The sequence below is a fragment of the Drosophila eugracilis genome, unplaced genomic scaffold, assembly GCF_018153835.1.
Source record: "Drosophila eugracilis isolate 14026-0451.02 unplaced genomic scaffold, ASM1815383v1 contig_445, whole genome shotgun sequence".
Classification (NCBI taxonomy): domain Eukaryota; kingdom Metazoa; phylum Arthropoda; class Insecta; order Diptera; family Drosophilidae; genus Drosophila; species Drosophila eugracilis.
The window spans coordinates 1,553,498-1,579,336 of NW_024573311.1; the positions used below are offsets into that span (position 1 = coordinate 1,553,498).

The 25,839-nt window shown below is 39.0% G+C and overlaps 2 protein-coding genes across 2 annotated transcripts in view; one reads left to right on the plus strand and one right to left on the minus strand.

The window, feature by feature from the left end:
* Positions 1 to 23,343, plus strand: part of LOC108108341 — a 44,171-nt gene extending 20,828 nt beyond the window's left edge. The window contains exons 3-12 of the mRNA XM_017216380.2: positions 7,858 to 8,007; positions 11,281 to 11,413; positions 11,473 to 11,652; positions 11,713 to 12,216; positions 12,336 to 12,632; positions 12,824 to 13,033; positions 13,100 to 13,352; positions 14,886 to 15,218; positions 18,761 to 18,865; positions 19,968 to 23,343. Coding sequence (XP_017071869.2) covers positions 7,858 to 8,007; positions 11,281 to 11,413; positions 11,473 to 11,652; positions 11,713 to 12,216; positions 12,336 to 12,632; positions 12,824 to 13,033; positions 13,100 to 13,352; positions 14,886 to 15,218; positions 18,761 to 18,865; positions 19,968 to 20,593 — 2,791 coding nt within the window. The 3' untranslated portion in view covers positions 20,594 to 23,343. The remainder of the gene's footprint in view (positions 1 to 7,857; positions 8,008 to 11,280; positions 11,414 to 11,472; positions 11,653 to 11,712; positions 12,217 to 12,335; positions 12,633 to 12,823; positions 13,034 to 13,099; positions 13,353 to 14,885; positions 15,219 to 18,760; positions 18,866 to 19,967) is intronic.
* On the minus strand, positions 777 to 4,889 carry LOC108108334 (aldehyde dehydrogenase, mitochondrial). The gene is made up of 4 exons (XM_017216367.2): positions 4,648 to 4,889; positions 2,510 to 2,658; positions 2,351 to 2,447; positions 777 to 2,117 (listed from the first exon to the last, which is right to left on the minus strand). The coding sequence occupies exons 1-4, from the start codon at positions 4,768 to 4,770 to the stop codon at positions 924 to 926; spliced, it is 1,563 nt and encodes a 520-aa protein (XP_017071856.2). The 5' UTR covers positions 4,771 to 4,889; the 3' UTR covers positions 777 to 923.
* Positions 23,344 to 25,839: the final 2,496 nt, after the last annotated feature.

The window sequence follows — 25,839 nt, forward strand, 5'->3', positions numbered from 1 at the left end:
GCTGCTGTCCAATCTAATGGACAACTTTTCTTTTTTTTTTTTGGCCCTGATGTCGGATGAAAGACGACCTGCTGTGTGTGTAAGAGTTAGTGTCCTGATATGTGTGTCTAAGTCTCACAAATATTCAGACACAGACCCACAAACTCTCACAAACACACACACCAAACCATTCTGGGGTAAAACAAAACGATGGAAAATGCCAATAAATGCAAATAAATGTAAGCTTATTTCCCCTAGATGGACGACCTAGTAGTTTTCCCCGAGCTGTTCACTTTTCCATTTGCTTTTGGCTCTAAGCTAAACCAATCAATGTTTCGTGCAGTGTAAGCTGTGAGGAAGTATCTCGGTGTTTGTTTGCTTTATCTCGGTGTTGTTGGATAAGCAAAATAATGACATTCAGTTCAGAGTGTGCCATAAACAAAGCCAAGAATCTATCGGCAAACATTGTGATCAACTATAAAAAACTGTAGAGCAAAAGGGAGTATAAAAGGCACTAACAGAAAAGCAACTTTCAAATTGCTAAAGAAAATAGCTGACCTTGTTATAGATTTCTTGGAATCAAAGCTATTTTAACTGCCTTTATTTAGGTAATTTATCAATTTATCTTCATACTTTGAACTTGAAAAAAGTACAATTAAGTGTAAATACCATTAAGATAAAGAGCCGCTTTTTAAAATCTATAAATTTCTCAAAAAACTTTATTTTAAATCAGAGACTTACAATTAAACTGAATTAACCAAATGGAAAGAATACAGAAACTGGCCGTAGACAAGTAGTTATATCCAACAAATGTATTTATACCTATGTGCATAAGGAGATGTAGATCGTAGGTGTAAAGTAAAAGATTACTGCCGGTATTTAGAGCATCTAAACAGGGCGAACCATTTTAACCATTCCCTCGTGGAGGAAATAACGCATCCTTCTTAGGAGTTCTTCTGGGGCACCTTGACGATGACGCTCTTGACCTCCGTGTAGTTGGACAGGGCGTACTCTCCGTTCTCGCGGCCATGGCCAGACATCTTGTAGCCACCAAATGGAGCTTGGGCAGCGAGGGCATTGTAAGTGTTTACCCACACGGTTCCGGCACGAAGACCGCCAACAATGTAGTTGGCCTTATCCAGATCCTTAGTGAAAATGCCAGCAGCCAATCCATAATCTGAGTTGTTGGCTCGCTCGATAACCTCATCCAGCTTCTTGAAGCGGATCAGCTGCTGAACGGGTCCGAAGATCTCCTCCTTGGCAATGGTCATGTCGTCCTCAACATTGGCAAACACTGTTGGCTGGACAAAGTAGCCGGGAAGACCCTCTGGACGATTGCCACCGGCAACCAGTTTGGCACCCTGCTTCTTGCCGGTTTCAATCATACAGAGAATTTTTTCCATCTGCTCCTCGTTCACCTGGGGACCCTGTTCGATGTTCAGATCGAAGGGGTTGCCCACAGTGCGCTTCTTAGCACGCTCAGCGCTGCGCTCAACGAACTCATCGTAGATTTTGTCCTCCACGAAAGTACGAGATCCAGCACAGCAGCATTGACCCATGTTGAAGAACAGACCAAAGTGAGCAGTCTCCACGGCGTAGTCCAAATCGGAATCAGCAAGGATAATGTTAGGCGACTTACCACCCAACTCCAAAGTCACCCGCTTCAGGTTGGTATTTCCCGAAGCCAATTGAATGAGCTTGCCCACTTCAGTGGATCCGGTGAAGGCCACCTTATCCACATCACAGTGGTTAGCCAAAGCAGCACCAGCTCCTCCGAATCCGGGCACCACGTTGACCACACCCTCTGGGAATCCAGCCTCCTTCACCAACTGAGCAATGTATAGAGCAGTCAAACTGGTCTGCTCTGCGGGCTTAAGCACAATGGTGTTGCCGGTGGCCAGAGCTGGGCCCAGTTTCCAGGCCATCATCAGAATGGGGAAGTTCCAGGGAATGATCTGTCCACAAACACCAACAGGCTCATGGCGAGTGTAGGTAAAGAATTCTCCATCCATGGGAATAGTCTTGCCGTGGTTCTTATCCGCCCATCCAGCAAAGTAGCGCAGGTTCTTAATCGCAGTCGGGAGATCCACGTTGTAGGATATGCTGTATGGTTTGCCATTGTCCAGGGTCTCCAAGCTCTGTTAAAAAAATATATAATTTAGATTGTAAATAATATTACCGAAAATTAAGCAAGAAGTAAAGTTAATGTTTTCCTATAAAGCCTTGATTTAAATTGCTTAAGAGAATTAAAATGACTTTAGAAGAGACTTAAAGGTTAATTGATAAATAAAGACTTGACTAAACCTGGGCGTGTTAGCACGCAAAAATTTATAGTCAATTGCTTTTCATTTCGAATGTGACTAATACTTACGGCCAGGTAAACCTGATCGCGTTCCATGAGATCGGCCAGGCGGTAGAGCAGACGACCACGGTCCGAGGCATCCATACGGCGCCATGGGGATCCCAACCTATATAACACAAAACGGTCATAAATAAAACTAATTAATTAAAATCAGATATTGACACTCACTTGAATGCACAGCGGGCAGCTTTCACGGCAATATCGATATCTTCCTTATCACCGCCCTGGATTTCGGCGATGGTTTCCTCTGTGGTTGGGTTGACGGTGGGAAAAGTTTTGCCCGACTTGCTCTTGTGCCACTCATTGTTGATGAACAGCTGCAATAAAGAAATAATAACATCAGTTAATGCCACCATATCATTTCTATAATCTCGAATATTGAATTCTTTTACGTTTTACTAAGTTTTATTGGAGTGTCAAACAAGCCGCACCTCTACTATTTATAAGATAAGCCCCTCGGCTGCTGGTTTTTTGTTATTATTAGCTGCTAGTAGTGCGTGTTTTTTCTCTCTCTATCGCAATCGACTGATTGTTCAGTTAGCATGTGTACCTGACAAACCCCCAACGCGTGTAATCTGAAACGTTTACCGGCTAACTGATTAGAATTGAAATGAAGTCAGCCTCTAACCCCTCACGTCATCCTCAGTTCCTTCTGTTTATATTCATGCTTTATTTCTTTTTTTATTATTTTTTTGCATACATCTACTTTTGTATTTCACAATGTGCTTGCGAATATAAAACTTTCCACCAGACACAGCCAAACATAAATATAGCGATGGAGGCACGTGTATGAAATTTTCGTGAATTTGGCTAGACGATTGAACAGGTTTGATGAGGGAGTCCGATTTTATAAAGTGTGCCATGTTATCTACATAGCAAGGGACCCTCAAAAATTAATAAGGCTACTGGTGATAAGGAATGGAAACTGCCAATAGCAACAAATACAATTAGATGAATCAACAGATAAGAAAGTTTTCGAGGAGTAAAAGATGGTGGGGTGATATGTTTATGTTCAGGAAATAGATTACAAGATTCTGGTATATGATTTATTGAACTGTAAAAAATACCTATAAAAATTATAAACTGATTTAACTGTCTTAACTGATTTAACTTAATATTTTCATACATTTCATTTCATTTTCCTGCTAGTTTTTACTTTTTTGTTTTACTTATTATACAAAATATTAAGCAATGTTCTCCCTAAAACATTTTTTTAAGGTAATAAATAAAATTAATAATACAGTTTAATTAGATTTTAGGTAGTGTGTTTCCTAGGCTACAATCGAGCATGTAAACTATAATAAAATAGTTTAAATAAATTACTATTTAAGTATCAACTTAGTACATATTTTTTCGAATGCTTTTAAAATTAAAATGATTTTTTATACTCTATAAGAGTATAAGAATAAGCTGAATATTAAAAAACCTTTTTATGAGTATTAATCCAATATATTGAAGACCAATTTTTTGAAATTTATTAATGTGCTTTGATATCTGAACATGAATTAGTTAGTCCCACAAAATAGTGATTTAGCTTAATTCCAAATGCTTTAATTTCATGGGATGCCACATCTGTCTACAAAATACGCAATAAGTTTCCCAACCGCAATCCCCTCTCAATTAAATCCATCGACCGCTAGTTCTAATTGGTGACACTAAAGATAACACAAATAAAGATAGCAAATTGCTAGAATTTATGCAAATTTCCCTGGAGGCGGAATGAAGGAATGAAAGCGCAAAGTAAAGAGAAGAACAAATGAAGAGAATTCGCGGCAAACAAATTTGTTTTTTTTTTGTGCGAGCAGCACTGACGTAACAAAGAAACCGGGAATGGCAAACAACGAATATCGAAGAAATAACAACAAATATAGCCGGCGAACTTGTTGTTGTCTTTTTTTGCTTATGCCATATCGTTTTTGTCTATTTTTTTAGTGGCCGGTCTTTCGATTCGCTTAGGCAGCCTAATCCCCTACAATCCCCCACAGCTGCCGATAAACATTTGGTGTACGTGATCTGAATGTGGTGAATGTGGCTCGCATTTCGTTGATTTGCCAATTTTTTCGTTGAACGAAACGAGGGGGAAACATAAACTGGAAAACCTTAAAAACTTGATTCCGCATATGTAGGGCATTCGAGGAGGGGCTCTGAGCGATAACAGCTGCAGTTGAACGTCTCAAGGTCAACTCAAAAACATGTTTAATACTTTCTTTCTTGCTGATTTAATTCTTCCGATTAAGTTTGCGATTAATGTCACAATTCACCAATAATTGTTTTCACTTTTTTTATGATCTTGTGCTTGGACTTACCCCGGTGTAGAGAATTTCGGGCGAGGTCTGTGGCTCTGGGAGGGCGGAATAGTGGGCAACAGCAGCTGCAAAGTTCTTGGTCTGGGCTCGCAGCAAGGCACCGGTCTTCAAAACGCGCAGCATTTTGTTCTGATCTTAGTTTTCCGGATAAGGAATAGAGGGTTAAATATCTAAAACGCAAAACTAGAACTGCGTGTTAATTGCTCAGTGGTTGTCGGACAACTGACTCTATATCGCAGCGTTGCCGTTCGCGAAAACTACGGAGGAACTTTTCAAGAGTCTCGTCGGCAGCTCACGCCACACCGCAAGTGCTGTCAAATATAGCGCATTAAAAAAATAACCAAACTAAAAATAGCCAAACTGAAGATTTTTGGGAAAAGAATTTTAAATTTGTAGAATTTATTTGACAACAAAATCAATGAATAAATGGGAAACCTTTGAAAATGATTCATTTTTACAAAAAAAGAATAAAATATAATATTAAGAAATTTATTTAATATTTTTAAGTCATAAATATTATTTTTAAGGCGTTTTACAGATATATATCTAACTATGTCAACAAATTTTTAAAGTAGATGAATCTTTTAAAAAGCTTTATTGCCAACACTGATAGTCGCTGATGATGTCCGAGTGAGATAGCACTAGAGACTAACAATCTCTTTAATAAGGAGAACCAGAAAGAGAAAGAAAACAACAACAAAGAGTAAAAATAAGCAGAAATTAAAAATACTTAAATTAAATTGCATTTGCATGTTGGCTTGTTTTGTATGCGGGAGAGGAAATATAATAATATTGTTTATCAAAGTGCCATGCGTTGAAGTGAGTTATGGAAGCTTTGGATAGATTAACTTGGCAGGCCACCACGGCATAAATTACCATAAAATTTCGTTTAAAGAGGAGAAAGAAAAAACATTCTAGAATTTTATGTTTTTCGTTCTTGATGACTTGCTATTTTTTAGTTTATATAGAAAAGAATCTGATTGGAATTTCATAACTAGAGGAAATCAATTTAAAATAGAGTGAAATAAAAGCAGTCTGTGCAGTGCTGATAACCTTCCGCATTCATCTACGCCAATCAATCAATAAACTTTTGAATTTGTTCTTAAAATAAAATTTTATACAATGTTTACCAACCACGGAAATTTTCTAAACATAAATGTGTATTGAATTTAAATTAAACAATTTATACTTTGAAAATAATAATAATAATTAGTCATTTTAAATGGCCAAAATACTCAATTTATACTGATAAGTTGTCCCAATGCTTGTAAATTATTAAAATGCTTGAGTTTAAGCCCCTAAATGCTTATTACTGTTACTGCTCTTTTCGGCTTATTAAACTAACAAAAAACAGCATTTTCTCACACAAAAGTCATTGAATAAAATCAGAAAGCATTAGTGAAATGTCCGATTTCGAGTTATGCGATTTTATTGATCGTTATTTTGATGTTTGCTTGGTCGCTGTTCCACTCAATCATTTAGCTGATTTTTCGACATTTTCCATCTCTTCTCATACCACTCGCATTATACAAATTATTTTAGCATACTTTTCGGCTGTCAGTCATATTACAAGCACAAAATTGATGGGCCACACAAAAGGAAGGAAATTTATTTCAACATAATTCATTAAATACGATTTAGGCCAATTTGTCAAAATCTTTCGAAATTTATTCCAGTCGTAAATTGAAAGCTCAGCACAGCTGTCAAGTGAATCACGCATACGCATCGTTGACCGAAAAAGAACGAACAAAAACCAATCACAGTCGGAAAAACTAATTCAATACAATGCTACGATGGCCGCTCCCAAAAAATTGCATACAATTGAAATTGGAGGCTGAGCAAACATTTGTTCGACTCCGGCTCAATTCCCGTCCATTGGTCCTCCGCCGGGGCCAATTACCAACGCCAAACCGCCCGAATAAACTTTAATGGCAATTGTTATGCGGCGGACCCTGTTATTGATGATTCGGCTGTCGCAACGCTGCGGTTGCCTGTCCTCAGATGCATGAAATATTTAATAACCGAGAGCAAACAGTTTGGCGTAAAAAATAAATTGCATATGGACAGCTCAGCTTCGCCAGGACACGCACTTAAATGTCATGGATTGCTGCTCCGGCCCCGGGAATGTGTGGGTTATAAATGTGAAAATGAAATTTACAACAATTTGTTGGAAATTACTTTCAATTGAATTTAATTACGCCTGGTGGGAGTCGTTGTCGCTCCTTGTGCTCGTATAATTTTATGGATGATTACGTAAATTAAGTTTTGGTTTGTATGTGTGGCGTTATGATACTTTGTGTGTAGAGTTGCCCAGGTGAACCAATGGCGGGAATATAATTAACACTTGTTATATATTTATGTTTCCTGGGAATGGATATTAAATAGTCCAATGGGAGAAATATCAAGAACTGTTGGTAATTATTTGCAAATAAGTAGAATTGCTGTGATTGCATGTGATGATTGGGGATAATAGTGGTATTTCATTTTAATGGTTTAGTTTTATGGTGATGACTATAATCTTTATACTTAATTGAGAACACTTATGAAAAGTGATTCAAGTGAAATACTAAACCTCAAGATCTCACACTCGAATATTAGCATATTCAAATCATGGAAATCTCCTAGCATGTACTAAATTGATTTTTGTTTGGTCAGCAAACATAAACAGACGTCAAACAGGATGAATAGAAGAAATCCATCAATTTTGTGCGGTAATGATCTCTGTCAAAGGTCAAATCAAACAAAAGGAAATTCTAGACCAAAATCTACGTGACCCACTTTGGACATTGGCCAGAACCATAACCAAAACCCTAATGCTTTATGCTTTTGGCACACAATATAAAAAAAGGGGAGAGGTCGAAAAAATAGGAATGGCCGCGTAGAGCCATGGGAAAAAATAAAGCGAAATGTATGCAAATGGCTTATGGCTGGGTTTTGCTTACACTTGCTTGACCCTCTCCTTTTTTTTTGTCTTTTTTTGCCCACTGCAATGCTCTACCTTTTTTTATCGCTTATTTTTTCAGGGGTAGGATTTCATGGCTCGATATAATAGGAGCTTTCTGCAGGACTGTGAAGCGGTTAAGGGATAGTTAAGGCTTAAGTAATTTGTTAAGTTATTAATTGTAATACATACATTTTGGCCTAATTTGTTTGACTTATTAGTTAATTTGGTCAAAAAAATTAACTGTCAATGATTACTATTTATTGCAGATATGAAACCTATAAGGCCACGCTCAAGAAAATCCCTGCAACACGTCTCTCCCGACTGACCGAAGCCCTGGCCAACTATGATCCAGTACTCAATGAATACTTTTTCGATCGCCACCCCGGGGTCTTCACCCAAATCCTCAACTATTACAGGTGAGTGTCGGGCCAATTAAGCTACTAAAAGCTGTTTAGACGTGCAATGACTGTTAATGGGCAGCAGTAGCCTTGAGCGCATGGTAATTACATCATTTACTTTGGATAGGAAAAGTGTGAGGGGGAAACTGAAAGATTTTTCCTTAGAAAATTCCACCTGAGATATCCTTATTTTATTTCAGCTACTTTTGGCTTTTCAAATTGTGCTCTTTGCAGTAATGATTGCCCTGATTAATGGCGCTCGGCGAAAAACATATCAAGAGTCAGTTTTCGTAATAGATTGCCATGATGAATAAACAAACTAATATTTTAATTGCTGCCCCAGGAGCAGAACGAACTTGCCTCGTCCATTAATCTAAAGTTTTTGAGTAGCGAAAGTTTATCCAACCGTTTTTCGGGGTCATTAGCGGGCTCATTTATCTTTTGCCGTGAGCTGAACTGAGTTGAGTAGAGGTGTTGTCTGCCCCGTTGCGATGACTTAAGTTGTTTAAAATTAATGAAAGTTTGTTTTGCTCATCACCCATTTCCATCCTCATCCGCACCTGAAGCTGCACCTGCAGATGGAGTTGTTTTCGGATGAAACAACGCTGTCAGCATCCCAGGGTCCTTCATCTTCATTGATTGGGGCAAGGGTAGCGTCCACCCGCAACAACCATGACTCCGGGGGCTTTGGCCAAACAGTTTTCCAACTCAATTAACCAGGCACCGACGGCCAGGAAAATGGTGTCAAAGAAGGGCAGCATCTGGAAAAAAAATACTGCAACATTCCGTGTTGATTGGAAATGAAACTGAGTCTCCCCCTAGGGGGTGTGGTTGAAACTAGGGGTCCTTCGGATACTCATCCTCCTCAGGGGATATATAATCAAATTATGCACGCACCAAATGCGCCAGACAATTTGTGTGAAAAGATTTCATATCGATAAGCTGTAGAGCAAGCAAAAGTGCAGTAAAATAACAAAGCAAAATGCGCTTTGGGATTGTTATTTATCGATTGGTATTTGTGTTTTCGATGGGGAAAAGCCATGATTTTTTGGGAAGAAATATATTACTTTTGCCATATTAAGTTATGTGTATAAGCTGGACTTTAAATGTGTGTGGCTAAATATAATTTAATACAAATATTATCTTAAAATATTTTTATAAATATCATTTAGTAGATGATTTTCTATGACGTATTTGGGCATTTAAAGAAATACATTAAAAGAGGCTAAGAAAGAAAGAATATTATATAATAAATTGACCAATAATTGCTTTTTCTTAATCTCCTTAAAGATTTTATTCGTAGTTTTTCTTTGTTTTACAATTAATATTATTTACTAAAAGACCGTTAAAAACCTCTTAATATGTATTTAATGAAAAATCCCTCAAGCGGAGTGTTGCCGAGACAATCGATATAATTATTTATGCACATTTAAACGCGGAGACTCTTTATGCGCCTGATCGGCTCACGTGCTTGTTGAGGTCAGCTATAAATATTGATTGCATCGGTTGCACGCTGCGTATGCGTAATATTTGTTATGCACACATGATGAACGAAAAAAGCGAAGAAAGGCAAAGTTGGAGGATTAAGAGAGAGAATGGAAGTGATTTCACCAAAATGTAATTTGAGGACTGGCGCAAAAAAAAAATATTTAAATGGTGAAAAATCGGCATAAAAGAAGAGTTGGCCGAATTGCGGGTTTTATGGAGAAAACCAATTAACGATCCACGTGCATGTGGGACGAGAGATATATCGAAAAGCCATGACAATGACTGCAGTGAGCTTCATGAGATTTAAAAATAGTGAGTGTTCTTTGAAGTACAGGGTTAAAAATAAATGATACCTTATGGTAAGGGGATGAATCATAAAAAAAATGGTAGCTTCAGTGGACTTTCGAAGAAGGATATTAAAACATTGAACAAGAATTTTTTGAATAATTAAAAATTGTTTAAATATCAGCAGTAAATATAGCAGTGCTTTGACTGCTTTCACTATCTTCCTTTAAGGCCTTTACAGGGTATTGTGGAAAAAACTGGTTCGGTTAAGAATTACCCAAAAAATTCAGGCGGACGTGTCAAAATGTCAAAGTTCAGTAATGGAGCTGGATCGGGATCTCGCGAAATAAAAGCGCCACTTTCCAAGTCCGTACACACAGTGACATATCCGTTCATACTATTTTATTTAAAAATATTTTTTTAAGGAATTCATGGTACGAAATGATTTTTAACCAGAACAAAAGTTTGGTCAGCACAAGAGAGTGAAAAAGTTGTGCACGAAATATGTTGGTAAAAACCGGCACAAAAAAGGACATTCAGGATGCGCACACGTGGCGTACACACAATAACACACTTATGTGTGTGTGTGTGTGTGTGTATGGGCGGGTGGAAAGTGGGTTAAAAGGGGTAAAAAGGGCGGAAAGTGAAGATATCATCCAAAAATAAAACCAGCCAAGGACTCACCCCCGCACTCGGTGACTGTCCGGCAGCTGATATGGCATTACAAGTTGGCCAACAACTGTGGACAAGGACGATTCCCCTCCTTACCCCTTGGCACTTTTTTTTTTTTTTTTTGAACTCCCTTACAGCCATTTACTGCAATTTGAGCTTACACACACACAGACTCTTATACAGAGAAAGAGAGGATTGAAAGCATCACAAATTGTTGTTGGCCAAGAGAATGGAACAATGGCCAAGGCAGCATTATGAATATGCCAAGTACTGGAGAAGGGGGTCAAGAGGTGGGTGTGGAATGACCATGTCTGTTTTTTTCTACCAGGTGCACATGGATGCAATGCATATCCACACATTTTCCCACCATGCATATGCAAGTGATACCTACCCACACCCGTTCTCTCTGACTTTCAGTTGCGCAATTTGCAGCCACATTTTCAGACGTGCCGTTTTGGCCATAATATTATTCGGTCTAAGCCCTCTACATGCTTGGCCAAGTCCATGAATTTGTTTTGACCGGTTGAAAGAGTCGGAAAAGTGGAATCGTTGATAGAGATGGGGAGGGGAGAGAGAGCATTTAGTCAAAGGTTACTTATGCCATAATTGCTCTGTCTTAATGAGATTCCAGGCAAACAAGGCATCTCAAGTTTGAATAACTGGAGAACAAAGACCGAGCTAAGTGGTATTTAAATTTATGAGCAAATTGCTTGACTAGAATGTTTTACTAATAGACAGTAGAAGGAGGTTGAGTATCTTCTGGCACGTTGTATATATGCATTTTGTAATAAACAAAGGATGTCTGATATGTTAAACAAAAGCTAACTTCCTTGTTATTATTTGCAGAACTGGTAAACTGCACTATCCAACTGACGTGTGTGGTCCGCTTTTCGAGGAGGAGCTGGAATTCTGGGGACTCGACTCTAACCAGGTAGAACCTTGCTGTTGGTCAACCTATAGCATACATCGCGATACGCAAGTAAGTTATATAATTATTCGACTTTGGAACCTATACTCATTTATTCAATCTTCCTATAGAACACCTTAGCCATATTAGATAAGCTAGATATTGAAAATGAAAAGCCCACAGAGGAGCAGATAGCCCGTCTATTTGGCTTCGAGGAGGCACTGAGCAACGGCGAGCTTAACTGCTGGCAGCGTCTAAAACCCAAGATCTGGGCCATGTTCGATGAGCCCTCCAGCTCCACGGGGGCCAAGGTGGGTTTTAACTTTTATATATATATATATATTTATCATTACTTATTATTTCTTCTACAGATTGTTGCTGGCATGTCGGTTTTCTTTATATTTGTTTCTGTGATATCATTCTGCCTGAAGACCCATCCTGGCTTTCGTGTGGATCTGCCCGCCAGTCCCGGCGATGCCAATGGTCCGGGTGCGGGAGGACCTCCACATGGACACGATCCCATGGGCGAACCACCTCAGACCCATCAGTACCATCAGCACAGTATCACGCCGCCCAGCGGCAGCATCGGACCCACCTTTCGTGTCACGAATTACACGAGCTACGGCAGTGGCAACTTTACCGCTCCCGGCCAGTCCACGCCCATTGCCACCATTAAGGGCGGTCAACGGCAGCGACTGAAACGAACTATCAATGGAAGTAGCCTGAATGAGTTCATCGAGCAGAAGATATTGGGTCACAATGGGAGAAGAAAGCACGGATGGATCGAGACTTATGGTCAGCCCCATGAAGCATTCTTCTACGTGGAACTGGTGTGCAACGTTTGGTTCTTCATCGAGGTCATCATCAGGCTGATTGTAAGTTATCGGAAATATAAATGGATATAAATTTAAGATGAACTACAAAAAACTATTTAAAACTTAGAATTTATTACTTAATATATTAAAAATGGGATATCTTATTTCATTTTAATCAGGTCTCGCCCAATCTATGGCAGTTTATTAAGTCTCCAGTGAATATCATTGATTTTACGGCCACCCTGAGCTTTTACACGGACGTAATGCAGCGGATGGGCGAGTATACGGGTCTTCTGGAGGCCTTCTCCATCGTAAGGATAATGCGGCTGTTCAAGCTGACCCGCCATTCACCGGGTCTGAGAATCCTCATCCACACATTCAAGGCTTCGGCCAAGGAGCTTACCTTGCTGGTATTCTTCTTGGTTCTGGGCATTGTGTTCTTTGCCAGCTTGGCCTACTATGCAGAGAAGTTGCAGGTGAGGCTAATTAACAATGATTACAACTTTTTAACAAATAAAGAATATAAATGAATAGTTAAAAAGACAAGAAAAGAAAATTAAAACTTTTTATTTTTAAGTTTATATATATAAATCAAAAGTTCTCTTAAAATATTATTTCCACAGAAAATAATTACATTAATAACAATTTTTAATATGAATATATCCAGGATAATCCCGACAACCAGTTCAAGAGCATCCCTCTGGGATTGTGGTGGGCTATCGTGACCATGACCACCGTGGGCTATGGGGATGTGGCGCCCAAGACCTATCCGGGCATGTTCGTGGGCGCTCTGTGTGCTCTGGCCGGTGTGCTGACCATCGCCCTGCCCGTTCCAGTCATCGTCAGTAACTTCTCCATGTTCTACTCCCACACTCAGGTTAGATGGCGGTCCGGAAAGCTGTTTGTCCGCGATGTTTACCCACATTTGTGTTTCAATTCCCAGGCTCGCTCCAAACTGCCCAAGAAGAGAAGACGTGTCCTGCCCGTGGAGCAACCACGTCGCAAAAGGGAGCCAACTGCTCCGCACCGCGGAAGGACGAATGCCATTAAACAGACACCACCCACAGGGTCGGGATTGGTGGCCGGGGGCGTTGGTCCGGTGGGAGTAGGAGGGCCAGGACTCGGTGGCCATGCTGTGGGTCACCCCGCTGCAGGGGCGCCCATGTTCAAGGATGCATTCGGTGGTGCCAAAATCGGTGAGTCTTGGCTTGCTGGCTTCTTGCATACCCGGTACTCGGAAAAACCTCAATCTTTCAGAAAATTCATTAAATTCAAGGGAACTACAAGGTGGTTTTGACAAGCATAAGATTGAAGATTACTTTTAGGTTCTTATATTAAAAAGGTATATAAAAAAACGAGTACAGGGTATCAAAAATGTTGGAATTTTCGACATTAACTCAGTTGTCTGTCTCTTTTTCTTACTTTAAGATTGTATTAAATTTAATTTTCTTTTTTGTTGCTTTTCGGCCTGCAGATATTTAGAGCAGTCTCAGTGCTACAAACTAATACACTGTCACATGCGGCATATATCACACAGATACTCACACACAAACACACACATACACAGATACTCGCTGTGGCTCTTGCTTTTCCCTCGCTGTTGGGGCCTGAATTAATTTCATTGAATTTCTTGTTTAATTATTTTATTATTTATGCACCCTTCACTGGGCGAGTCAGCTGTTATTTAGCATTTAGTATTCCCCGGGGCGCTGCAGTTTCCCCCGGAGATTGTACCCCCTATCCCTTCTCTACCACCTCCCTTTGGGGAGTTTCATGTGGTAAATTTCCATTTTACTGATTATTCAAAAGCATTGAAGGCAGGGCTTTCACCACATGCGAGTGGCTTGGATGCTGATGAGGTTGCCGGGCCCCCTGGGTAGGGGATGGGAGGCCAAAGGACTTAAGTGGATATATGCACTCAACCGAGGACAAGATTTCCCACTATCCTCAGCCACCAGCAGCTGCAATTGCAGAGCAATTTCGGATTCACCAAGGGTTATAAATTTAATGTCGTACGAGGATTTATAATCGCTTCGGTTTTGCTTAATGCTCCCAATTCCGGCTTGTGGATATATTTTCCCTTGCTGAGTTAACTTTGCCGTACGGCTAAGTTCATTATTGTTGACTTGAGATAATCCCGATTATTTATGGTCGTTATATAGCCTCCAGGGAATACAAATAATAGTTACAAATTTGACTTGAGGTGGACAAGTACTATTAGTTTAACTTTCCCTTTGAAAGATTATAAAACACAGAGAGAAGACGAACCTCTTAATTTTTTTACTCATTTCAAAAAACTTTATTTTATTTAATTGGTAAAATAGAACGCATCTGAATTTATTCAAAATTGTCTAAACAATAAATTTTGTTATCTAAATGTGTCTATGTGTAATTTCACCATTCGAACTGCTTTTAATTAATTAAAATCCCTAAATTTTTAAGTGTCTGTTTATATAAATTTCTTTTTGGGGTTTTACAAAATTGAAAACTTTAACATTTTCTCCTACCCCTAAAACCTAAACTCCCATAAATTTAATGATGCTGCATATTGTTCTAAAACTGTATTTATTGTTTCTATTCTTTTAATGTTTGTCTATTTGTATTTGTACTTGTTACTTTTTGTGTGTGTTGGTGTAAAAAAACAAACATGTAAACGAATGCGTGTGCTGTATATGTGTATCCGAATGTAAATGCATCATCCGTCCGGCGGTAAATACTCGTAATCCCAGGCACCGTGAACGTGAACGGCATCAATGTCATTGGCCTACATCCTGCGCAAAGGACGACGACGACGACGAATGTGGCTGATCCGACGCCGATGTCGGCAATGACCTACCAAGTGCCTATGCTCCAGCCCCCGCCCGCCCACAGTCATGGTCACGCCCATGGTCATGCCCACGTCCACGCCCACGCCCCTGGCCTTGGCCCCGCATCAGCGGCAGCGGCAGCGGCGGCGGCGTCGTCGTCGATGACGTCACCGGTATCGCTAACAGGCTCAGCTGCCACAGCAGCCGTTGCCACAGCAACCGCAGCCGCCACCGCCGGTCCCTCATTCATCAGTTGTAAGTGTTGTCTTGTCTTGTGCCTATCTGTCTATTTGTTCATGCCCCTTTCTACTTTCTTCTTTCTCCTTTCACCGCTCTCTTTTTGCTCTTTGACTCTTACCCGTTTGTCGCCCTATGTCTCTGTCTTGGCATGCTGCACGTGTACAAATGTTTGTTAACCATTTGCAGAAATTTTCTTTTTATGCCTTTGAAAGCACTCAGAAAATTAAGCACCGGTTGTTAATTTTATTTTTACAGAATTTTATTTTACAGATTAATTTGCAAAAAATCTTGATATATTTATAAATCGTAGCTTTAATGAAGGATAAATTATTATTTCAAATTACATTTAGGGAAAAGTCACAAAATATGTATATTTATATAAAATCATTTAGTGAAAATTAGTTTAAATTGAATAATGATAACTATCTGGATATAACACGTTATTGAAATGAAAAAAAGATAGGATAGAATTGAATATTTCAAAAACCAATTTGTTATAATCTGTGAAATATGTGCAGATATTTTATATTTTCGTTGACTGACTTACCTTTAGTTTTATTAATGACTTACAACTAATAAACTTATTACTTTGTTTATTACAGAGGTTGTTCAAGACCAAAATCAAATTATCGAAATCCTTACGCCCTTTTGATTTATAATAAATTAAAGAGGTTTCTTTATTTATCAGAAATTTTAACTGAAATCCTATGCCATACTAACAAATTTAGCTCCCAGTGTATTTCCTTTAAAGCCTCAGTAAGATCTTCTTACAGACTCCTACAATTAGTCCTATAGGAGGAGGGTAAGACTTCCCCAATCCCGAGTGTCATTGCCGAGGGCTTGTTAAAATTTATTGCATGCTATAAATTTCACCCGAATGCTATAACTTTGTCACTCCGAAAGTCAGTCAATAAAAGAGGTTGCAACAAACACAAATCGTGGGGGTGGAAAGAAATGGAAGAACTTTTTATGTTTATTTGCATATTAAAAGCTTTTTGGTAACTTCTTTTTATTTTCGGCATTTAACTTTAATTGCAATTTTATTATTCTAGGCGAAAATCCTTTTTATGTCATATTTCAAAAAGGCCAAACCGGCGCACACATTTCTATATGCTCCCGCCCACACTTAAGTACTCAAACATATATAGAAATAAAGTTCATTTATCGTCAAACAAATTGAAAAACTTTTTCCATTTTCTCGCCAGTCCACCAAAGCGCTGGAAAATAGCCCACCTCACAAACGAACTGAACAAAAAAAAAAGAAAAATAAAATAAAATTGAATAAAAAAAATGTTAAAAAAAAAAATGGGAAAGGAAAACCTGTCAAAAAAAAATTCTATATAATAAGAGGAACCTGGTCAGGAAAATTTCTGCATGATGTGCATTTTAATTAAAGCCACAAAAGCTCAAGTGTGCAAGCTCAAATCTCGACTTTTCCTTTTTCTTTTGTCCAGGAAAAATAAGGACCTGGGGCCATACTCAAATGGGAAAACGGAAGGCAGTTTGCGGCTCTAAAGGCGATTAATTTCTTCAGCCAGTTGTGAGCTTGTGAAAAGAGCACAGAAAAAAAATTAAGAAATTCAGTCAAAAGTTGAAAGTTGCTTTGTTGAACTTACTAGGATGTTGTATAGTGGGAAGAAGAGGACAGGGTTTCTCGAAAGAAAGTGTTAAAAGAAAAAAGAACCATAAATGCTAATTCGAAAAAGAGATTAAAGTTTTGAGCTGTAGTTATACATAGAAAAGGTCAGGGGCTTAAAGTTTGCTATGATAGAAGTTTAATTGTAGCTCTTCTAGTAATTTCCCGCAAAGGAACTTTGTTAAAATGATTTCTTAAAAATATGGAAAAATTTAACAGTAACCAAAACTATATATTCATCTTTTCCTCCAGTTTTCGGGGCAAAAATTCTTTTTACAAACACTTTTAGGGGCAGTCAAGCATTTTAAAATCAATCTAAGATGCTTTGAGCAATGTAATTATTTAACGTTTTCTTTGTTGTTGTTTTTATTTTATTTTAAGAACGGTTCACACGTAGCGAAAGTTTTTATAAGCCGCTTAGAAGTCGCAACTGGCCCCATTTTCTGGCTAAAAAAGGCAAGAAGAAAAAGTGTTGCATACTTTGGCACGTTCTGAACTGGGGCAAATGACATTTCTCTGTTTGCCGGAAATGCAGGAGCGGTGACATTTGGCACGGTTCCTGTTCGCTACTCTTTTCTTCTCACTAAGCTGCTTTGCATTATGTCAAGGTGTGGAAACTTGAAAGGAGAGGGGGAAAAGCTTTTGCCTTACCACTTTTAGGTTGCAAATTGCGGTGCATAAAAATAGCAACTAAATCATTAGCAGGCCAAGTGGCTGCTGGATGGTAACAGGGTTACGGGTTATTTCTACGATCTTGTAGTGGTCATTTACCAAATGCACACAAACAGAGCTACTCTTCAGAAAAAGGCATGGGCGAAAGGCTTGAACAATTTATGGCCACAGTGGGCCAAGACTGAATGCCAAAGGCAGACCAACGACGATGGCCAGAAAGAGGAATTTCAATTAAGGCCGACAGTGGCGTGGGCGCCGATGCCCACTCACCTAAAGGCATCTGAGAGTCTGTGAAAAAATCCAAAACCATTCCTCATCGCTTTTCACTTGCTGCAATTTCATTTTGTTCTTTGCACCACCAAGTGCTCTGGGAGCACGGGCAAATTAATTTTAATATTTAAAGTTGTTGCACCAGCTCAAATACGAACTGCAAAAGTAAACCAATTTTCACGGTAACAACTTCTCAACAACTGTCAATTACAGTTAAAAGTTTTCCAGAAACGTAGGTCCTTTGATGGATTGCCTTGTTAAGTGGAGGAGTTCTCTGTGACAACTTTCCATTGGTTAAATTTGAATAAGATATGTTTGGTGAGGAAAACAGAGATTTGAATGTTTAAAGACCAGAATAAACTTTGTTTTCGAATAATGTAATGTGACTTTAAACTGATTTTTAACTTTTTTACTTGTCCAGCGTATATAAAGACTTCAATGCTCTTATCGTTTTCTTTTTCGCTTAATACATTTATTTTCCACTAACCTTTTCTTTAGCTTCTTTCTACAAAACCTCCATTAAACTTTGTTTTCTTAAAGTTGATTCCAAATAGATTTTCCCCCACTTGTAATTATGGCAAGTTAAAAGTTTTTCACGTCCGCTCGTCAAGTGCCTGTTGATAGAATTGATAATGTTGTATATATATTTATTTATGTGAGTGTTTTTATCTATAGAAATATTAAAAATTATTTCGCAACTTTTCACTTTTTCCTACAAATTTCTTTTTTTCCGAATGCTATGTAGAAGAAATTTTTAGCTGCGTGCCTTTTTAAAGTTTTGTAAACCAAACCCACACCGCCTTGGGTTTTCCATTTCCTTCTTAGCTGTCTTTTTTTCATGTTGCTTTCGTGTTTGTTTTCTTTTCGGTTGTTTTGGGGGGGAAAATTTTGCCTTGGCTCGGCCACCGTTACATTGTTTGCTCCGACGGCACTAACGCATTTCCCCGGCTTTTCCGGGCCGCCTCCTCTGACTTTGCAGCGGACTACTTGAGCGTGCCGGCGGTGCAGAGCCTTCAGCCGCGGGCGGCGACGACTGGCCACGACTTCATGCTGCCGCTCCAGCCGAAACTTCTTGGCCCCCTGGGTGAGTTGATGATGGGTTTCCTTCGGCTATGTGTATTCCTCCGCCGTCAGACGAAGAGTCTCCCCCCTTTCAGGCCAAACGTTAGTTGAAAGTTTTGCGGACAGATAATTGTGGGGCGGTGGGGGAGACGGCGGAAAAGGTGAGGCCAACGCAGTTGAACCCACTTGTAACCACATACATAGTTTGAGAGCCATTGTATGGCCAGGACAATGGTTCTTGTCAGGTCGAGGGCAGGGAGTCACGGGAAAGTTTTCACGTCCATACATTGCACTCTTAAAAAAAGTAGAGCCTGGGATCGGGGAGTATTCCCTAATCTGATTGCTAGTTTTGGTAATAAAGGGCTGTTATTGGCTTGTTTTAATTTTATTAATCTTGATGAGTCTTTTACATAAAGTTTCTACAAAAATTTGGTAATAATAACTTAATTTTAATGATGATAACCACTAAGAATCACTAACCACTAAGAATCACATGGTAAAAATAATAATTATAATAAATAATAGAAAGTCAAAAAATAACCTTGCCAAAGTTTCATTAATATTTGAAATTTGCCGAATATTTTTTATTACTTTATTCTCAACGCTAATTGATAATAGTGAAAAAGGGTTTTAATGCACTTAAAACACACATTATAAGTTAAAGACTGTGTTAAATTACCACCAAACCAAAGATTTAAAAACTTAATTAGAAAGCACTAACCATACCAAACAGTTTTCCCTCTACAAAGGACTTGCAGACCAAGAAATACTACATAGAATAGAACACAATCAACGCATTTTATTTTATTCATTTAAATTTGATTTCCCGTACTGATTATAAAAAGCTTCGTTAGAAACCCAGTTTCATTTCAAGACAGGGTACAAAGTGTCCCATTCACAAAATACCAAACCACTGAAAGGCGGAAGTGCTGAGGGACGCGAAGTGCTGGCTCATTCACTTGAAGTCCTTACAGATGCCTGCACAATGTGGAGGCGATAAACCAATCGCCGACATGTCCTCGAATGCACTTCCGCTTCCGTGTCCGCATCCTTCAGATACTTTGCAAACTGAAGTGTTTATAGTTGCCATCTTTTCTCTCCTCTCTCCCTTCTTCATTCAACAGAACGCAAGGATCAGCATCCGTTGCAGTTGACCGCCCACAATTTAGCCTCAGATACGCACCAGCTGATGTACTCGGGCCACGCCCACCCCCACAAGACGGGCAGTGGGGCGACTGTGCTGAATGTCCCGCCCACGTTGAGTATGTCGCATACGCAGATGCCACCCGGTATGGCCAGCATGGGTCAGCGAACCCCCAATCTGAGTTTCCGGGCAGCTCACGGAGGTGCATCCCAGGTGTCCACAATTCAGCAGCCCATTCCACATGCCCATGCCTGCCACGCCTCTACGAACTGTAACATCAAGATTTCGGTTGCCTCCGCGGGAGTCTCAATGGGCTGTCAGGATGAGTTTCGTGCTCCCAAGGTGACGCTGTTGGACGATCTCAGCGACGAAATCAACTCCTCGACGGACGAGTGTGGGGACTGCTGCCTCGTCGAAGACAGCGATACCTACGAGGGAGCCACCATCAACAATGGTCAGAGTGGCCAGGAGAACGGAACGGAAGCCATCGGATTGGATGATGGTCTTCTGGATAACGATGAGGTCGATGAGGACGGTGAGGGTAGTGGAGTGGGCGGCGATAGTGGCGATAGTTTGGGTGGAATCTACATAGGTCCTAGGCATTGATTGCCGGACATTAACTGGGATTTCCCGCACTAAAGATAAGATTTACCAACTTCTGACAGAACTGCCTAAAACTGCTCCAAAAACTGCAACTCGGTGAAAGTAAGGTAAAGCTTAAAAGATGTAAGAATTCTAATGTATGTGTATTGTGAATGAATCTTTAGATGTGCTACTCTAAACTTAATGCTGAAAGGATCTTTAATCGGTTAAGAAGTCGCACAAGGTCCTGAATCCTTTGAAGTTTTAAAGCCACGGTCAATCATACTCAAACTATTGCCCAGTTCTATTGTTTACTTAAATTTCTGGTATATCCCATGATGAATATTTAAAGAAAGATTTCTGTTTTATTTTTCAGTTTGCGGCCATTACATTTATAACCATTTTTTCAGCTAACACTGCAATAATTCTGTTTTCCAATCTTAAATTTTACAATCTTCTCAAAATGTACATAAAATTAAACGTCTAGCTACTGAAAATCTATGACAAGTTAAGCTCGATTGCTCAACGGTTTAAGAAAGTATAAAATAGTGTTTCTAAAATTTAACTTCATGTGTTCTTAAATGGTAAGCATTATATGTGACTTTATAAAAATTTCAAAATCATAAATTACGGAACTTAACAATTTCCTAAAACTAAACTGATAATTTAAAGTAAGTCCCTATGTCACTGCCTTTCCTTTTGAAAACTTTCCATTAATTTTCAAAGCAGACATTTCACATTTCGCACCCATTTATCAGCTGTTTTAATCAATCTTTGCTCTCTACTTACGGCATCCGACAAACAACATTTCTTGTCTGGCCAAGACAAACATCCGTAACATTTGTATCAGTGTCCTTATAACTGTCATGTTGACAACTGTCATTGGCAGCGTGCATGTAGGATTGTATGCCTGTGTGTGGGTGGATGGCTGGCTGACTATCCATGCAGCCAAGCACGTCCAGGCAAACAAAGGATGGACGGGGGTCAAAAGAGTAGCTACCCGCATATCCTCCCATATAAATGTGACCATTTCTGTGCAGCCAACTAGCGATAAAGCACCATCTCTCCCTGGTCCTGGGAAACTCTCACTCTATCCAACAACAACAAGTCCAAGGTGTTTATTGTGCAAATCTTGGGAAGCAAAAATTGCATGGCCAACTATAAATTCCCACACTTGACTCGCACGCTCCGTTTTCCCCGGGATCAGACCCTGAATCATGGCCAAAAGTGTCACAGGGCTTGTTTATCTGACACATTGACTGCCACCATTTCAATGAACTTGCTAGCAAAAACTGTGTCGACAAGACGCACACAAAAGACGGCGACAACGACGACAGCCAAAAACTAAAACGGCGACGACATTTGTGTCCTTGGTGTCCCATCGTGACCCATTCAATCCTCTACCCATTCAATCCCACCCACCACTGATAGCGGTCCGTATGGTGTGGTTGACCTTGTAAATAAGTATTTTGTGGAGTCTCAGTGCTAAGTTTTCATTCTTCGACATTTATTCCCATAAATGTTAATTGATTTATGTATTCATAGAAGAAAAGCTGGAAAATGAGAAAAGCTAAACGCATGGAACTGTAAATATTTGAGTATGACTGTCAAGGACTAACCAAAAGAAAATGAAACTGAACATGAAAGAAAAGCTAAAAAAAAGTAGAAGACATATTTGACTTTAAATAAGGTTCAATGGTAATTTTTGGTCCAATATTTATAGTTTTTGATGTGCTAAAAAATGATTAACAAACGAAGACGAACAATTTTGATTCAGACTTAAAAAAAATTGAAGGCTTTTTAACGACCAAAACCAAAGCTCGTTGTAAGTGTATATGGAAAATAGTTGGACATATAGATTTAACTAGATATCATGGGCCGAACTCTGTGGTGAGGGAAGTGGTTCCAATTAGTCAGTGTAATCAAATCCGTTGGTCTGAATGTGCGTCGTTCTAAATTTACTCTTTATTAACTTAGCCAAACTCTGATTAAAATGTTAAATAATTGCCTAATTGTTGTGTAAGAGTATTTCTGGTTTCGGCTTGCCGATTAAGCATTTTTTCTCGTTTCCATATAGATTTATTACTTTAAAAATGTATAAGGAAATCGTTGCTTTAAATACTGTTCAATTTAGAAAGAAAACCAAACACGTTTTCCTATATTACCAAACCGAAAATTCAAAATTAGGAAAATTCTGAAAAGAGTAAATAATATGTATTGTTAATTCTTGAGCAAACTTTTTAACTAAAGGTTAAATTAAAATAATTTTACATAATCTTAAATGAAAGAGGAAATGAATCTTTTGATATAAGAGATGCTGTAGCGGGACAGCGAACTCTCATTGAAATAAATATTGTTTCAATAGGAATATAGTTAGTTTAAAAAACACAAGTGGGATACTAAAATAATATTTAACTTTTGCCTAGCAAATAACTAAGTTTAGACCGGTCAATGCAAAAAGTGGCAGAAATAAACCATTGCATACAGAATCGATTCAAGAAATAAATCCTTTTGAAAGAAATCACCCACCACAGACAGGAAACAAGAGCCCGGCTGAACGTAAATTACATGAATTTTTGCAAGAATAAATCTGTATGTATATAGTTAATCTCAAACACTAACTAAAATTCATTAAAAATAAATGTCGACAGTGCAGTGTAATAACATTTCTACAATACTTATTGTAAGTAAAGTGTCTAGAACAGAAGAAGAAAAAACCCAAAACTGTTTACAAACAAAGCGAATTTTTAAATGTTGAAAAATAATAAGATCCGGAAATGGTAAATAATAAATAAACAACAACAAATTGTGGTGTGCAAAAACAAAAACGAAATACATTTTAACAGAAATAAAAATTCTTTGAAAAAGCATTCAATATTTCAATGATTTTTCTACACGGACCCATCATCATCCTCACCATTACCACACGTTTTTCAGGCAAACCAAGACACGTACCGCATTTTATGCTAATCAAAACCGGGGCGGAAGGAAAATTCAATTTCAGGGCCGCTCCAAACAGAAGCCACGGACAGGATTTTTAATTTAAAAGGGCCAAGCATGAGGCATTCTCCCACACACACACACACGTTTCAGCCAAATGCGAATTCGACTCCCACTCACTTTTCATTTGGCCAGGCCATAAACAGAGGATCAGCTTCGAGGCCGCCCTCATAAGGCCATTTAGAGGGAAATTTATGTTTGCCACCTTTGCAGTAAAATGGACCAAAAAACACCGGCAAAAAATACCATGTGGCCCTTAGAAATGGGAAACTGCAAGTGATGGCGTCTAATATAGACACTTAACCACTTACAACCAGGCCAAAAACACACACACATACCCATATACACATCCCTGTACGATTTTGATACACGTACAGGCAGTTGGCACATCAAAGCGCAAATCCATTAAGCATTAGGCTGGAGTCAGGTGCCGAACTATGCGGGCGGAGTTACACAACTTCGGATTCTATAAGGTATATAGATACCCTGTTTTATGATTAATAAATATTAAAAAGTTGCTATTCATTATTATTAGATTTCTGTATTTGGTTTTCGGTTTACATTTTTCGCCATCAACAGTTAATCTATTTAACTAAAAGAAAATATAAAATTGAATCGAAATCTTTATTTTTGTACCTTCGTTGGATATTTACAAATTTATATATTATACATTTTATATTTTGTAATTTTTTTTATATAGTTTTACTTTTTTATTTTATTTCTTATTTATTAGACCCTATATATGCTCCAAATGATAACTATAGTTAATGCATCTTAACCCAAAAGCGTATCATGTAAAATCCCACGCCTGGCATTGAAGCGGGCAAAGGAAATCACAAAACCCGCTACGTGAGCCCGCTGCCAAGGCGAAGAGCTTATCTGCAGAGCAGGATCCCAGTATTCCAGAGTCCCAGGAGTGTGCTACGGCGGGAGGGTACTACGGCAAGAAAAACAGACGGAGACAGCGTAGCGGCTCATAAGCGAGGTAAGATTAATGAGCACCACCTGCCTGCAGACAAATTAGATGGCATAATTCAGCGTGACCCGCACACGGAACATATTCCTCGCGCTTATTCTTCAGGTTCGGGTTTGGATGTTTGGTGGGTTGCAGTAACATAGGTGTGCCCGTAGATCCCCATCGTTAAGTGCTGGCAAATTTATGCAAAATAAATTATTTGCCAGTTTCAAACATGCAGGAACAACGAAAGTAAGTGAAACCCGAGTTAAGGCGAGGAAATTGTAGTCACACCACCACCACCACCAACTGGATATCCCCAGCATAAGCTGCTGATTTATGCCTGACTTGATAAAATGTCGCATATCCGGTTCCGTCTTTTCTCAGGCCCAGGAAAATGAAATACAATTTCTTCGCTTTCCCTCTCTGCGCTATTCCATTGCTGCTTACATTTCTCTGGGAAATGGCAGCAATGTTTTTGGGGAGGGATGGAAATCTGCGATAAAAGCCAGAAGAAGTAATCAAAGTTAGCATATGGCCGCTATTGCTGCTGCCGAGAAATGCATGGCAAACTCCAAATGTGTTCTCTGATTGTCTGCAACTCGTCTGACACGCCCATTTTTATTCATTTTCAGCTGCCTTTTTGTGTGTTCGTTTGTGTATTGTGTGAGTGTTTGTTATGGCCACGCACACAGCCAGAGGGTGTGGCTGACAGGGCGTATGAGAAATGCTCCTTTCGATGAATAATCGGTACATCTTATTCTGTCTTTTTTTGGGGTGAAGCCATGAACTTTTCATCAACACAATGAACGCATCACAACTGTAATAACTTGATATTAAATGGCATTCATTTATTATCAGTTGGTATAAAAAACTTGTAAAGACAACGAACATTTTTATTAATATTTAAGGTTGAGTTTGTTAAATTAAATTGTCTTATTTTCGCTTAGTTTCTTAAAGAACTATGAAGACTTGTTTGATAGCAACATGTTAATAACTTTCACCAACTATACAGTTTTCAAAGTTCATAAAGGCTGATTGCAAACTACAACATTAAGGGTAAATAAACTTCTTAAATTTCGGCTTCTTTCCATTAGACACCAACAACATCTCAGGCCGATGACCCTCTTTTGGCTTCTAAATTGCCAACTGCGTTAACCCCAAAAAAACTGAAAAAAAAGACACTTTCCTTTGCCTTTGTGTCTTTCTCCAGCAAGAGTTATTGCTATAGATGGCCAGAAAGAAAAACTATTCTTTAAAGGGGATATAAAACACCTTTAATGGGTTGACAAGAATACCAAATAGGAAAAACAGG

Excerpts from the sequence above, each read along its gene's own strand:
- LOC108108334 (XM_017216367.2), bottom strand. The coding sequence starts at position 4,770 with ATGCTGCGCGTTTTGAAGACCGGTGCCTTGCTGCGAGCCCAGACCAAG. Across the intron at positions 2,659-4,647 it reads CCGAAATTCTCTACACCGGG|CTGTTCATCAACAATGAGTG; the intron begins GTAAGTCCAAGC and ends TCTTTATTGCAG. Across the intron at positions 2,118-2,350 it reads GCGATCAGGTTTACCTGGCC|AGCTTGGAGACCCTGGACAA; the intron begins GTAAGTATTAGT and ends TTTTTTTAACAG.